Source organism: Tachypleus tridentatus, chromosome 2 (genome assembly GCF_004210375.1).
Source record: "Tachypleus tridentatus isolate NWPU-2018 chromosome 2, ASM421037v1, whole genome shotgun sequence".
NCBI lineage: Eukaryota > Metazoa > Arthropoda > Merostomata > Xiphosura > Limulidae > Tachypleus > Tachypleus tridentatus.
In genome coordinates, this window is record NC_134826.1 from 145,716,585 (window position 1) to 145,730,325 (window position 13,741).

The 13,741-nt window shown below is 34.5% G+C and overlaps 2 protein-coding genes across 4 annotated transcripts in view; one reads left to right on the forward strand and one right to left on the reverse strand.

The window, feature by feature from the left end:
- LOC143245305 (uncharacterized) overlaps positions 1-9,504 on the forward strand; it is a 62,366-nt gene extending 52,862 nt beyond the window's left edge. Inside the window, exons 3-6 of the mRNA XM_076491495.1 lie at positions 1,302-1,378; positions 2,966-3,102; positions 4,779-4,942; positions 9,159-9,504. Of these exons, the coding sequence (XP_076347610.1) occupies positions 1,302-1,378; positions 2,966-3,102; positions 4,779-4,942; positions 9,159-9,317 (537 nt within the window). The 3' untranslated portion in view covers positions 9,318-9,504. The remainder of the gene's footprint in view (positions 1-1,301; positions 1,379-2,965; positions 3,103-4,778; positions 4,943-9,158) is intronic.
- LOC143245306 (uncharacterized) overlaps positions 1-13,741 on the reverse strand; it is a 355,844-nt gene that overhangs the window by 285,648 nt on the left and 56,455 nt on the right. The gene's annotated exons all lie outside the window — the stretch shown is intronic.

Genomic DNA, 13,741 nt, shown 5'->3' on the forward strand with positions numbered 1-13,741 from the left:
TAAATGGTTTGAAAACTCAGTACGGAATACACTAGGTAATTTTCAGATAACCTTGTATAAAGAGGTAGAGAACTCGGTAGTAACGGCAGACGTGTTTTATGTTACACGCCTTCAACACCCAGCAAAAAAACCGACCCTGGAAAGTCACCCAAATATAACGCAGAGTATGAAGCCGATTTTGGAATAATATTTTGTGTTCTTGGTTCTCCTAGGGAGTTTGGGAGCTCCATGTTTCAAAATGTGTGAGCACTCCCACTCAGAAATAAACTTGATACACGAACTCAGCTACCATAGCCAGATGTTCTATTACGATTTCTTTAATTTGATAAGGACCCGTCTTGGGATGGATATAGAAGTAACTGAAGATAATGGAGGAGTTTGTTCGATATTTTGGAGTCTCTGTGATTATTATTGGGGCTTTTGATCTTACAGCTGGTTTTATATGCTAGTTATGACGAATAGTGCAATGTATGTTGTATTTTTTGGTTTCTTTTGCATTACTATGTAGTTACGTTCTTTAGACGAAAGTTACGCTGGCGTGATTTCACGTCAATGACTAGAATATATTTGATAGTGAAGTGTAAATAAAAAAAACAGTAATATATCACGAAATTATGTTTGTTTGTCTATAAATAGAAATTTCGCTGGGAAAATGTTTAAAAATATTTTTATTATAATTGTATAAAATGAAAAAATCCTTTGATTCTGACTAAACCAAAGAAAAACAGCATAAATTCGATGTTTTTGTCCTTGTGGAATGCTGTTGTAATGAAACCTTAAAAATTCTTTTTAAAAAAACATAAACCTTTTCATCATATAACCTTGTCTATTTAGAACATGCTCAGCTTTACAAATTCTCTATCATAAATGATAATCGGAGCTTAACAATAACAAACGTCCAGGTTCGTTTCACGTGAAGAGAAACCACTGTCCTTCAATGTGATCGTTTCTCAAACTTCCTTTTTCATCCGTGTCATTCATGACTACACTACATCTGAAACAGGAAAACATTCTAATAGGCTTAAAGCAGTTACAGGTTTAAATACAGTTACCCTGTAATATCTGCTTGTTGGTGCTGTTTTTCGGTCAATATGATAGCTAAAATGTCAGGACGTTGGGTCATGGAAAGGTAAAAAAATCACGCAACATTCTTATAATGTCCTTGGAAAACAATAAATAAAGTTCTTTTGAAATTCCGTAGAAGTTGTTTCTTCTTTTTCTTGTTGTTAGCATCATTATGACATCTGTGATGACATTAAATTTAGATGACATTCCACACCCATCTTTCCTTTTCTGTACAGCCTGTTACGAAGACTAAGTCCATGGAATCAACGGCGTATGACGTAGATGAAAAGCAGAAGAAAGAAAGGAAAACCTTGTGAGTGTTACTTGTTCTGTTAAAAACTTGAACTAAGATTTGTGCAAGATCCAGATGTAGAATTGTCAGAGAGGGAACGCATGAACTTCTTGTTAAAATACTTGTTATTAAGTTTTATAGAGACAAAATCAAATCACCTCATGATAGTTGATTGAATTTGGAAACAACCACATTCAGCTTTGTTTATAACATGGGATTATCCTAAAAGAACAATAACCTGTGGCTTTGGCTAGGATAAACAAAAATATAAGGAAGTTCCTTACTCTCAGAAAACGGACTGTAGCAATCAGGTAGTCGCTAATTACCAGTTAGTTTTATCCTACGCGCCAGCTGCTGATTCTGCTAATGTTTGCAAGGGAATTCTGATCTTCTGTAGGTATAGTGACATCTGGAGTTGGGATTCCAATGTGTCTTTTTGTTGTTGTTGTTTGTTATTATTAAAAAAAAGGCAGGTGTGTCATCTACTCGTTCGGATTCTTACCGGTAATTAATAATTAATGAAGACTAAAATAGTAATTAATTAATAATTCAGTTAAATATTTTAAGAATAGGCTACTAGTCATGACAAAAAATCGTGTAGTTATTTTAAGACTAGGCTACTAGTCATGACAAAAAATCGTGTAGTTATTTTAAGACTAGGCTACTAGTCATGACAAAAAATCGTGTAGTTATTTGACTTAAACTTATCATTCCTAAACGAAAGTACAAACAACTGGAATATCAACAAATGCAGCGGCTGGTATTGATGACATATTCATATTGCCATATATGGAAAGAGCTCTTATTAATGACGTATTCATATTGCCATATATGGCAAGATCTCTTATTGATGACGTATTCATATTGCCATATATGGCAAGATATCTTATTGACGACGCATTCATATTGCCATATATGGCAAGAGCTCTTATTAACAGTAATTTGGTTTACTCTTACCTTTCAACAGGTTGAGGGGTTGTCGACCACACCAAAGAACGTGCGTTAAAGGGGAAAAAAAAACTCGAATTTTTATCCGTTAAATGGCACACAAAAAGAGAAAATGGAGGGAATGTGGGAAGAGACAACGACTTAAGATGTCGTTGTTTTTTTTTTTTTTTGTTTTTGCATTTCAACAACAGACGCCAAGTGCATTCTTTATTAATTGACGTAAACATTAAACTTGCCAGTCCAATGAGACTGACGCAGTAAAAATAAAACAAACAAAAACTCGGAGTGATGAAGTATGCCTTGTTCTAAGCTCGTCACATTATCACAGACACCCATACCGTCTTCACTTCACTAGTCATGTAAGCTGTTTCTGATCTTGAACAGAATAGGCTTAGCTTAAAAGTGAGTTGTTGTCTTCATTTAAACCTTTTACATGGATTTTGATGAATTAAATTTTTGGCATTAAGTTTTAGATTAATATAAATTATAGGGATAATCTGTTTTTGTTTATTTTTATACCAAGTTTCCCATGTATATATTTCACATTAAAGTTGTTAATCACAAAAACACCAAAATAATGTAATGAATTTTTTTTCAAAGTAAAATGGATGTTGGCTTTGTAAAGCATGATAAATTAATTTATTTATTGTCACACTTTAGGGCTCAGGATATGAAGATGAGGCTGAATCTTCTACGGAGAAGACAGGTGGACGCATCACTCCAGCAATCTGTCCGACCGCCACGAGAAGTAGTTCAGAAGTGGGCGGAGTCTTTCCAGGAGTTAATGTCCAATAAATGTACGTCACGTGAATTGTGATTTCAGTGCCTTAAGTGAAAAGTTATTTTTTTCCTTTGTTTGTTTAAAGGTTTGGTTTGAATTTCGCACAAAGCTACACGAGGGTTATCTGTGCTAGCCGTCCCCAATTTAGCAGTGTGAGACTAGAGGGAAAGAAGCTAGTCATCACCACCCACCGCCAACTTTTGGGCTACCAACAACTTGCCCCACAGTGGTATGTCCACGCAATTAAAAGTATACTAGCTCTTAATAAAATAAGGGATCTGGATGTAGCCTAGCGGTTAGCGTGCTGGGCTGCGTGTCAAGAGGACAGATGCTCGAGCTGCGATACTATTGAATATGCTTTACATTTCCAGCAGCTATGAACGCGTTAAAGGTAACAGCCAATCCAGCTGTCTCTTCAGCCTGTGTTTAGTTGGTCTCAAGTGGGGGTCTGTTGGGAATGAATAGAATGTAAACATTCCATATTTGTTTTGTCCTTCAGTGGCACAGCAGTATGACTGCGGGCTCACACCGCTAGAAAAGGGGTTTCGATACCCGTGGTAGGCAAAGCACAGCCATCCCACCGCAGGTACTGAGCCCCCATTTTAGCGTTATAAGCCCACCGGGTCAACGTTGAGCCACTAGAATGTGTTCGTTTCCAGACAGTGAATACGGAAGATAATTGAATATGCTGTTACGTTACAACAAACAAGGCAACAGGGACTATTTGAATACGTTGTTTGATAAACATCGAAATAAGTCGTCTTTTAACTCACGCGTTGGACAAAAAAAATCTGAGTTTATCACTAAAGATTGCAGAGGAATTATAAGTAAAGAGAAAAAAAAGAATTTCCAAAAAGGTTTGGTTTGTTTTGATTATTCAACAATCGCCTGAAAAATACAATACATTGTTACTTATTTTACGGGCTCCAGCATGGCCAGGTGGTTAGAGCACCCGACTCTTAATTTGAAGGTCTCGGGTTCGAGTCAACATTCCACCAAACATGTTGCTTGGTTTGGTTTGTTTTGAATTTCGGGCAAAGCTACACAAGGGCTATCTGCACCAGTCATCCCTAATTTATCAGTGTAAGACTAGAGGGAAGGCAGCTAGTCATCACCACCCACCGCCAACTCTTGGGCTACTCTTCTACCAACGAATAGTGAGATTGACCGTCACATTAGAACATCCTTCCGTCTGAAAGGGCGAGAATGTATGGTGTGACGGTGGTTCAAATACGCGACTCTCAGATGACAAGATGAGTGCCTTACTCACCTGGCCATGCCGGAGCCTTTCAAAAAGACAGAATGATAAATATTAACTAAAAGGATATGCACTCGGAAGTAGTTAGAACTTTAGAAAGAGGCCATTTGGGTTTTAACAACAATCGCTATAAGAATAACTCATGCATTTAAGTGTAACAACCCATTAGCTTCGACAAACTGGCACCGAGGAACGAGGGCACAAGGATAAGAGCCCTTATTGTTAGTCTTGTTTTTAATACTAATCTGTATAATATAGAAACTCTTTTACATTTCGCCCCCTCGCCCAGTAGCACAACGGTATGTCATGGGACTCACATTGCTAGAAACCGAATTTCGATACTCGTGGTGGGCAGAGCACACATTGCCCGTTATGTAGCTTTGTCCAGATGATCATTTCCTTTTATAGTTTCATTGTTTTTGTTTCTTCTGCAGACGGTCAGATGTTCTTTCGAGCGTTCTTGTCAAAGGAGTTCAGCGAGGAAAATATTGAATTCTGGTTGGCCTGCGAAGACTATAAACAATCACGTGTCAATAAGCTTCCTTCTAAAGCCAGAAAGATTTATCATGATTACATTGCTGTTCAGGCGCCGAAAGAGGTGAGAAAACCATGTCTTTCCATTCGCTTCTCTTTCATGTAGCTTCTTCCATCGCTCTTTGTCTGGTGAAGAAATATATTCTTATGTATAAAGACAGTATTTTGTATAATATCCACGGATAAGTCCTCACCCAGATATGTAGCAACTGCAGTCCCTAACACTGGACCCGAATATACGTTTGCTTAACAGACACATAAAATGCGTTGGAGAAGGCGTTTTGTGCTCGGTCACGTGTAATAATTTAAATGCGTTGTCACCTAAAGCCACACGATTTTATCTAGATGATGACTCTCACGTAACGTTACGTGTCCACGATTATGAGAAACCCACTTGAAGTTAAAATGTATTCTCAAAATGACTGGCATGTGTATTACCACTTTAACTAAAATACAGTATAGAACAACGTTTCAACTTCTTAGGTCATCTTCAGGTTAATGAAGACAGTTTAAAACTGATCGTTGCCGGGCATGTGTTAGGTTTGAGAGTATAAAAGGATATAAAATTGTAGGAGGCGTTGCATTGTTTGTTTGTTTGTTTTGAAATTTCGCACAAAGCTACTCGAGGGCTATCTGTGCTAGCCGTCTCTAATTTAGCAGTGTAAGACTAGAGGGAAGGCAGCTAGTCATCACCACCCACCGCCAACTCTTGGGCTACTCTTTTACCAACGAATTTTGGGATTGACCGTCACATTATAACGCCCCCACGGCTGGGAGGGCGAGCATGTTTGGCGCGACGCGGATGCGAACCCGCGACCCTCAGATTACGAGTCGCTCGCCTTAACGCGCTTGACCATGCCGGGCCAGAGGAGGCGTTACAATTAGATGTCAGGTTATTGATTAATAACCTAATAAACCAATGAAACAAAACTTTACCAACGTAAGCAAATTTCTTTAACAGCTGTTGTAAAATTATACACACACACACACACTTAGACCAACAACACAGTTAACAACAAACAAACAATAAATTCAAAGAAACAACAAACCACAAAACCATATACTGTTGCATACCGTATGTTTCCGACATCAGCAAATAACAACTAACATTTGGAAAAACTTATAACAAAACACAACATTCCAGTAAACACCAAATTTATTCACAAACCAGGTACAGAAATAAGTCCATACTATATGAAAACTACATTGACAAACACAACAACAACATAATTTATAAAATACAATGCAACAACTGCTATGGCTTCTATATTTGGAGAAACAAGCAGAAAAATGGAAACTGGGTTCAAAGAACACAAAAAAACGCCTTCACACGTTTTTGAAAACAAATAGACACAACATAACCACAAAAAAACACCCAGATATCAGTAGAGAAAAAATACAAGCAAGCGTAAAATCAAAAACTCTACTAAAACAAGAACTCAAAACAAAATTAAGCCAATATAAAGGAACACCTTTATACCTATTTTAATTAATAACCTAACATCTAATTGCAACGCCCTCTACAATATTGTACCTTTGATAGATTGTTTAAGCAAAGTATACATGATGGAACTTTGTAGAATGGACGACAACTGCCTGTTGTGGAGACACAAGTATAGAAGACGAGAGGCGGAAGACTTTCGAAACGTCGTCCTCTACACCTGTGTCTCCACAACAGGCAGTTGTCGTCCATTATACAAAGTTTTAATCTCGTATCTATTTATACTCTTGAACCTAAGACGTACCCAGCAATGGTCAGTTACAAACAGTCTTTGTTAACCTGCAGATGACGTAAGAAGGTCGAAACGTTGTTCTGTACTTTACTTTAATTAAAGTTTTAATACCCATACAAAATAAAAGTTACATGTGTTAATTGAAATGTGTTATCACCTAAAGTTACATGTGTTAATCTAAATATGTTCTTACCTAAAGTTACCTGTGTTAATCTAAATATGTTCTTACCTAAAGTTACCTATGTTAATCTAAATATGTTCTTACCTAAAGTTACCTGTGTTAATCTAAATATGTTCTTACCTAAAGTTACATGTGTTAATCTAAATGTGTTCTTACCTAAAGTTACATGTGTTAATCTAAATATGTTCTTACCTAAACTTACATGTGTTAATCTAAATGTGTTCTTACCTAAAGTTACATGTGTCAATCTAAATGTGTTCTTACCTAAAGTTACATGTGTTAATTTAAATGTGTTCTTACCTAAAGTTACATGTGTTAATCTAAATGTGTTCTTACCTAAAGTTACATGTATTAATCTAAATGTATTATCACCTAAAGTTACATGTGTTAATCTAAATGTGTTCTTACCTAAAGTTACATGTGTTAATCTAAATGTGTTCTTACCTAAAGTTACATGTGTTAATTTATATGTGTTCTTACCTAAAGTTACATGTGTTAATCTAAATGTGTTCTTACCTATAGTTACATGTGTTAATCTAAATGTGTTCTTACCTATAGTTACATGTGTTAATCTAAATGTGTTCTTACCTATAGTTACATGTGTTAATCTAAATGTGTTATCATCTAAAGTTACATGTGTTAATCGAAATGTGTTATCATCTAAAGTTACATGTGTTAATCTAAATGTGTTCTTACCTATAGTTACATGTGTTAATCTAAATGTGTTCTTACCTAAAGTTACATGTGTTAATCTAAATGTGTTCTTACCTAAAGTTACATGTGTTAATCTAAATGTGTTCTTACCTAAAGTTACATGTGTTAATCTAAATGTGTTCTTACCTAAAGTTACATGTGTTAATCTAAATGTGTTCTTACCTAAAGTTACATGTGTTAATCTAAATGTGTTCTTACTTAAAGTTACACGTGTTAATCTAAATGTGTTCTTACCTAAAGTTACATGTGTTAATCTAAATGTGTTCTTACTTAAAGTTACACGTGTTAATCTAAATGTGTTCTTACCTAAAGTTACATGTGTTAATCTAAATATGTTCTTACCTAAAGTTACATGTGTTAATCTAAATGTGTTCTTACCTAAAGTTACACGTGTTAATCTAAATGTGTTATCACCTAAAGTTACATGTGTTCATCTGAATGTGTTATCACCTAAAGTTACATGTGTTAATCTAAATGTGTTATCACCTAAAGTTACATGTGTTAATCTAAATGTGTTATCACCTAAAGTTACATGTGTTAATCTAAATATATCATTAAAATCTAATAAACTAATGTGTTTAATCACATCGTCTCTTATATAAACAATTATATTGAGACGTTATTCGTTAATCGTACCTAATTAATTTAAGAATTATAGTTAATGAAATAAAGACATGTTATTGATTTACAAGCGATGTAAGAACACGTGCCAGATTTATACGATTTTATAAACAGTTTGAAATTAACAACTAATGTTTGTTATCTTTACTAGACATAGCACGAATTCAGGGAAATCTTATGATGGGAACAATAAGAGAAATTTTACCCTTTTCTCGTCCAGTTAAGTACCAGTTTTGACATGTGCGTTCTATAACATTACATACATACCAATACCACGACATGTATTATTGAACTTTCACTTTAGCAAACTCTCCCGTAAGAGTTAAACCCCTCCCCCATTCCAATTAAATTTCAAATGACGTTGTTGGAATAGAGTTTGGCAATTTAGAAAATTCGAATTGGACAGACAGACGTTACTTAACGAATGTTTCTTTTGACTTTCCGTTAATAATATTTCAAATGATTTGTCTTAAATAGGTTTGAGTAGTTGAAATTCTAAGTGGTTAAGACGATACCATTACACTTCGTATACCACATACATTACAATTATCTTAGACTTTATGTATTATTGATTGAGTTAGTTGACACTGTTACGGTCATGTTTTTTTGTTTTGTTTTTATATCCACTAGATACTTTATAGGAGATAAGGAGACGTGTTCACGTGTTACACTTTTTAAATAAACATAGTTACAGTTGAATAACAATTCCTTATTCTAACTAATCTTTGGTAGGCTTTAAAATGCTCATCCTTTGTCATGTTATGTGTTTTGTACTACTGCAATAAATCACTTATTGAATACTTCAGAAAATGTGTTTCTGTATATGTATGTATATCTCAACGATACAGTTTTATTAGTCTAAGTTAAATTATACTGGATTTTCTTCACAGGTTTTTAAATTGCTATTAATTCAGGAGTAAAATCTTTAATGTAGTTTCTATATACTACAGTTATGTTAGGTTTTTCTCAGTATTCAAAAAGTTATGTTTATAATAACACCACTGAGAGTTTCTGTTGACTCCTTCATTTAGGTCAATCTGGACTCCACAACGAAAAACACAATTTTCAACAGTCTTTCCAACCCTGACCATCACTCCTTTGACCAAGCCCAGAAGCGAATTCAGGGATTAATGGAACGAGATACATATCTCCGGTTTCTCCAGTCGGATCTGTACCTGGCGCTTTTGTAGCGAAGTGGTTCCGCATGAGATCGTTTGGGAACGCTTTTTTATAACTTTTGATTTGATAATAGCTCTGAAGATTCGTGAGAGAAACAAAGAAAGAAAATATCATAAGTATTGAAAACAGAAATTTGAAAATGCGACATGTACTTCCACGGTTCTTTGGAATAAACTATTTAATACTTTATGAAAAATATATACATGGTTGTTCGCAACCGACTTTAGTAACAAGAAATTTGCGAAGAGGCCAGCTACAAATAAAAATCAAAATCTCTAGGAACCTACCCCTTCTTTTAGCGATAACTAATTCAACTCGTTACCAAACAAATATTTGAATAAAGATTTCACGATAAAAGAACGTGGAAATAAGGAAATATCAGGTAGACTGTGGGAACGTTTCCTATATATTGCGCCATCTGGTGACATTCTTCATGCAAGATAATAAACAGTTGGAGTTTTTTAGAGTGATGAAGTCAGTGATAATTGTATGCTAAGATTTAGAACGACACGACAATGTTGATCTGTCGGCTATTGTTTACATTTTATCATCATTTTTAGATTAACAATAATTTACACTAGGTGGCGTAATGTAAATATAGTTTGATGTTAATGTGAACTTTTTTCGTCCTCGCTAAAATTAGTAGCTTCAGACTTTCGTAGACTTTGTATTTTCTTTGCTTATGTTACACAGATTAATGAAGAAATGAAAACTCACAATTAATTCAGAAGTAGTCCGATAAGCAGTTATGAGTAATTAATTATGACAGGATAATTGCGCATTATTAAAATACCTACAATATTTTTGGCTATTAGTGAGGGTGAAATGACTGTAATCAATCCTGCAAAATAGTGAACTTGGTTTGTCATAATCAATCTAAGATTAATCACTAGATGGTGCCACTTTAGATATTGCTTGTCAGTCAGCCAGACGTAAACATTCCACATTGACTCTTTCAAACTCCCCAGCTACAGCTATATAAGCTATTCAATTTGATGTAAGAAATTTGAAATATTCTAATAATCTAAAGGGAGTTATGAAAAATACGTTTATTGGTCAATTAACTAATTAATTAACGAAGATGATTCGTAATGAAACTTTGTGGAATGGACGGCAACTGCCTATTGTGGAGACACAAGTGTAGAAGACAACGTATTGAAAGTCTTCCGCCTTTCGTCTTCAGGTTTCATGATGAATACTGTGCCTAAACAATCCATCAAAGATGATTCGAAGTTCGTACACTCATAATTCGTTTATTGTAATCGCGATAATTAATTTGAAACGTAAAGCAGTTGAAAACACAAACTCAAGTCGCTACCACACTTCTTGTTTTCTCTTATCTACATGTTGAACACAACATGTTTTCTCTTATCTACATGTTGAACACTACTTGTTTTCTCTTATCTACATGTTGAACACAACATGTTTTCTCTTATCTACATGTTGAACACTACTTGTTTTCTCTTGTCTACATGTTGAACACTACTTCTTTTCTCTTGTCTACATGTTCAACACCACTTGTTTTCTGTTATCTTCATGTTGAACACTACTTGTTTTCTGTTATCTACATGTTGAACACTACTTGTTTTCTGTTATCTACATGTTGAACACTACTTGTTTTCTCTTATCTACATGTTGAACACTACTTGTTTTCTCTTGTCTACATGTTCAACACTACTTCTTTTCTCTTGTCTACATGTTCAACACTACTTGTTTTCTGTTATCTACATGTTGAACACAACATGTTTTCTCTTATCTACATGTTGAACACTACTTGTTTTCTCTTATCTACATGTTGAACACAACATGTTTTCTCTTATCTACATGTTGAACACTACTTGTTTTCTCTTATCTACATGTTGAACACAACATGTTTTCTCTTATCTACATGTTGAACACTACTTGTTTTCTCTTATCTACATGTTGAACACTACTTGTTTTCTCTTATCTACATGTTGAACACAACATGTTTTCTCTTATCTACATGTTGAACACTACTTGTTTTCTCTTGTCTACATGTTGAACACTACTTGTTTTCTGTTATCTACATGTTGAACACTACTTGTTTTCTGTTATCTACATGTTGAACACTACTTGTTTTCTGTTATCTACATGTTCAACACTACTTGTTTTCTGTTATCTACATGTTGAACACTACTTGTTTTCTGTTATCTACATGTTGAACACTACTTGTTTTCTCTTGTCTACATGTTGAACACTACTTGTTTTCTCTTGTCTACTTGTTGAATACTACTTGTTTTCTGTTATCTACATGTTGAACACTACTTGTTTTCTGTTATCTACATGTTGAACACAACATGTTTTCTCTTATCTACATGTTGAACACTACTTGTTTTCTCTTATCTACATGTTGAACACTACTTGTTTTCTGTTATCTACATGTTGAACACAACATGTTTTCTCTTATCTACATGTTGAACACTACTTGTTTTCTCTTGTCTACATGTTGAACACTACTTGTTTTCTGTTATCTACATGTTGAACACTACTTGTTTTCTCTTGTCTACATGTTGAACACTACTTGTTTTCTGTTATCTACATGTTCAACACTACTTGTTTTCTGTTATCTACATGTTGAACACAACTTGTTTTCTGTTATCTACATGTTGAACACTACTTGTTTTCTCTTATCTACATGTTGAATGTTTCTTATCCATTATCTTTCTCGGATTATGGTTGTTGAACAAAGATAGTGTGTTCAACTGGTATTTTATTGTTCAAATTATTAGTTATGAAACTGGCAACTTTGCACAATTAATCTCAAACCACATTTTTAGCCATTCACGTGTTTGGATGTTGTGAAATAGGTAAATCGTTTACGGGAGTTCAGTTGTTGTTGTTTTTTTCTGTGTGTTGTCCTTGTTAAGGATATCTAACTACCACTTCTCAAGATCGGAGTGGATAACATGATAATAGTTGTCCACTTCATTTTAAGAGCGATCAATCTTACTTCTGTAAAAATCGACTTGTATTTTGTTCTTCAGTTATTCATGTGTAGGCCATTTGGAGTAGTGAGAAAATTCTTCAGATAGGTAACGAGATACATAGGTGAACATAGGAACGACGAACTAGAAGATATTACTAACTCGCTATTTAACAAAACTTGTTCGTACTTCTGAGTGAACGTAAGTGCCATGTTTACGATTCTCTCTAAATCTAACTCACTATTTAAGAAAACTTGTTCTTACCCCTGAGTGAACGTAAGTGCCGTGTTTGCGATTTTCTCTAAAGCTTGTATTTCTTTCTACTTTTCAACATTTAATTAAATAAAATCCAGAATTTCCAAGACATGAATTTAAAGTACTTTTCAGAAACGTGTAACAGTTTATAAAAACAGCTCTCATGGTAACAGTCAGCCAACAAACCTCGGTGGAATGTAGCCAGACTAACTCAATCTATTTAATGATCGGCAGTGTGGTTGTGAATATAGGATTGTGGGTGGAGTGATAGTGGATTCCACACTGACAAACTTGTTTGTTGATGTGATAAAATTCATGCACGTGTTATGTTGTCAAATCAATCGTTCGACTGTTCTGTAAGGAACGTTTAGGGTACATTAAGTTAATAATCGTTATTTATATAAACAAACAGCTAAGCCCTCTAGCTTTATAGCAAAATATCGAGCTAGGTTAGCACGTAAGTTTATTCATAAAAGGTCACATTATTTTTAGTTTACGTGTAATGTTTGCTTTACGATTCTATGAGATACGAGATCATTAGACATCTCGTGATGGTTTGATGGAAAGAAAGGTTAACATTTTCTGTATTGTTCCAAAAGAACGTTGTCGATAGAAAGAGTTATTCTACATATATTCATATTGACTTCTTTCAATTGAACATTTTGCCTTTAATTGGAATTTCACTTTTTCATGTTGTTTTTGTAGATTCGTTAACTGTTGTTCTTAATATGGTGATTGTTCTTGCATCTCAGAACAGCTGATATGGAAGGTCGAAACGTTGTTCTCTGCTTTGTTAACACCCACTCCAGCTGTTCTGAGATACAGTTTTATTTCTGGTGGATTTATCGTTGTTAAGATACAAGCTCAACGTGTTTTATATATATATATCAGCCCGTGGAACTTGTACGTTATCGAAAGTACAAGACTCTCTGTGACGTAAGTTTAAAGTTCGTGTAAATACAATACTTAAATATTATTTGTGTACTCAAGTTACTTCATAATAATTGTGTGAAAATCCTGTTCATGTGAGCGTTTTTATTTATTCTGAATCATTAATAAAAATTAATACAAGTTTTGAGGGAACAAACGAGTGATTCTCTTCATTTCTAACGCACAGGTAATATAATAGTTTCTATTGACTTGCAACACATAAGTAATACAACAGTTTCTGTTGACTTTTAACATATAGGTAATACAGCAGTTTATCTTCACTTGTAACTCATAGGTAATACAAT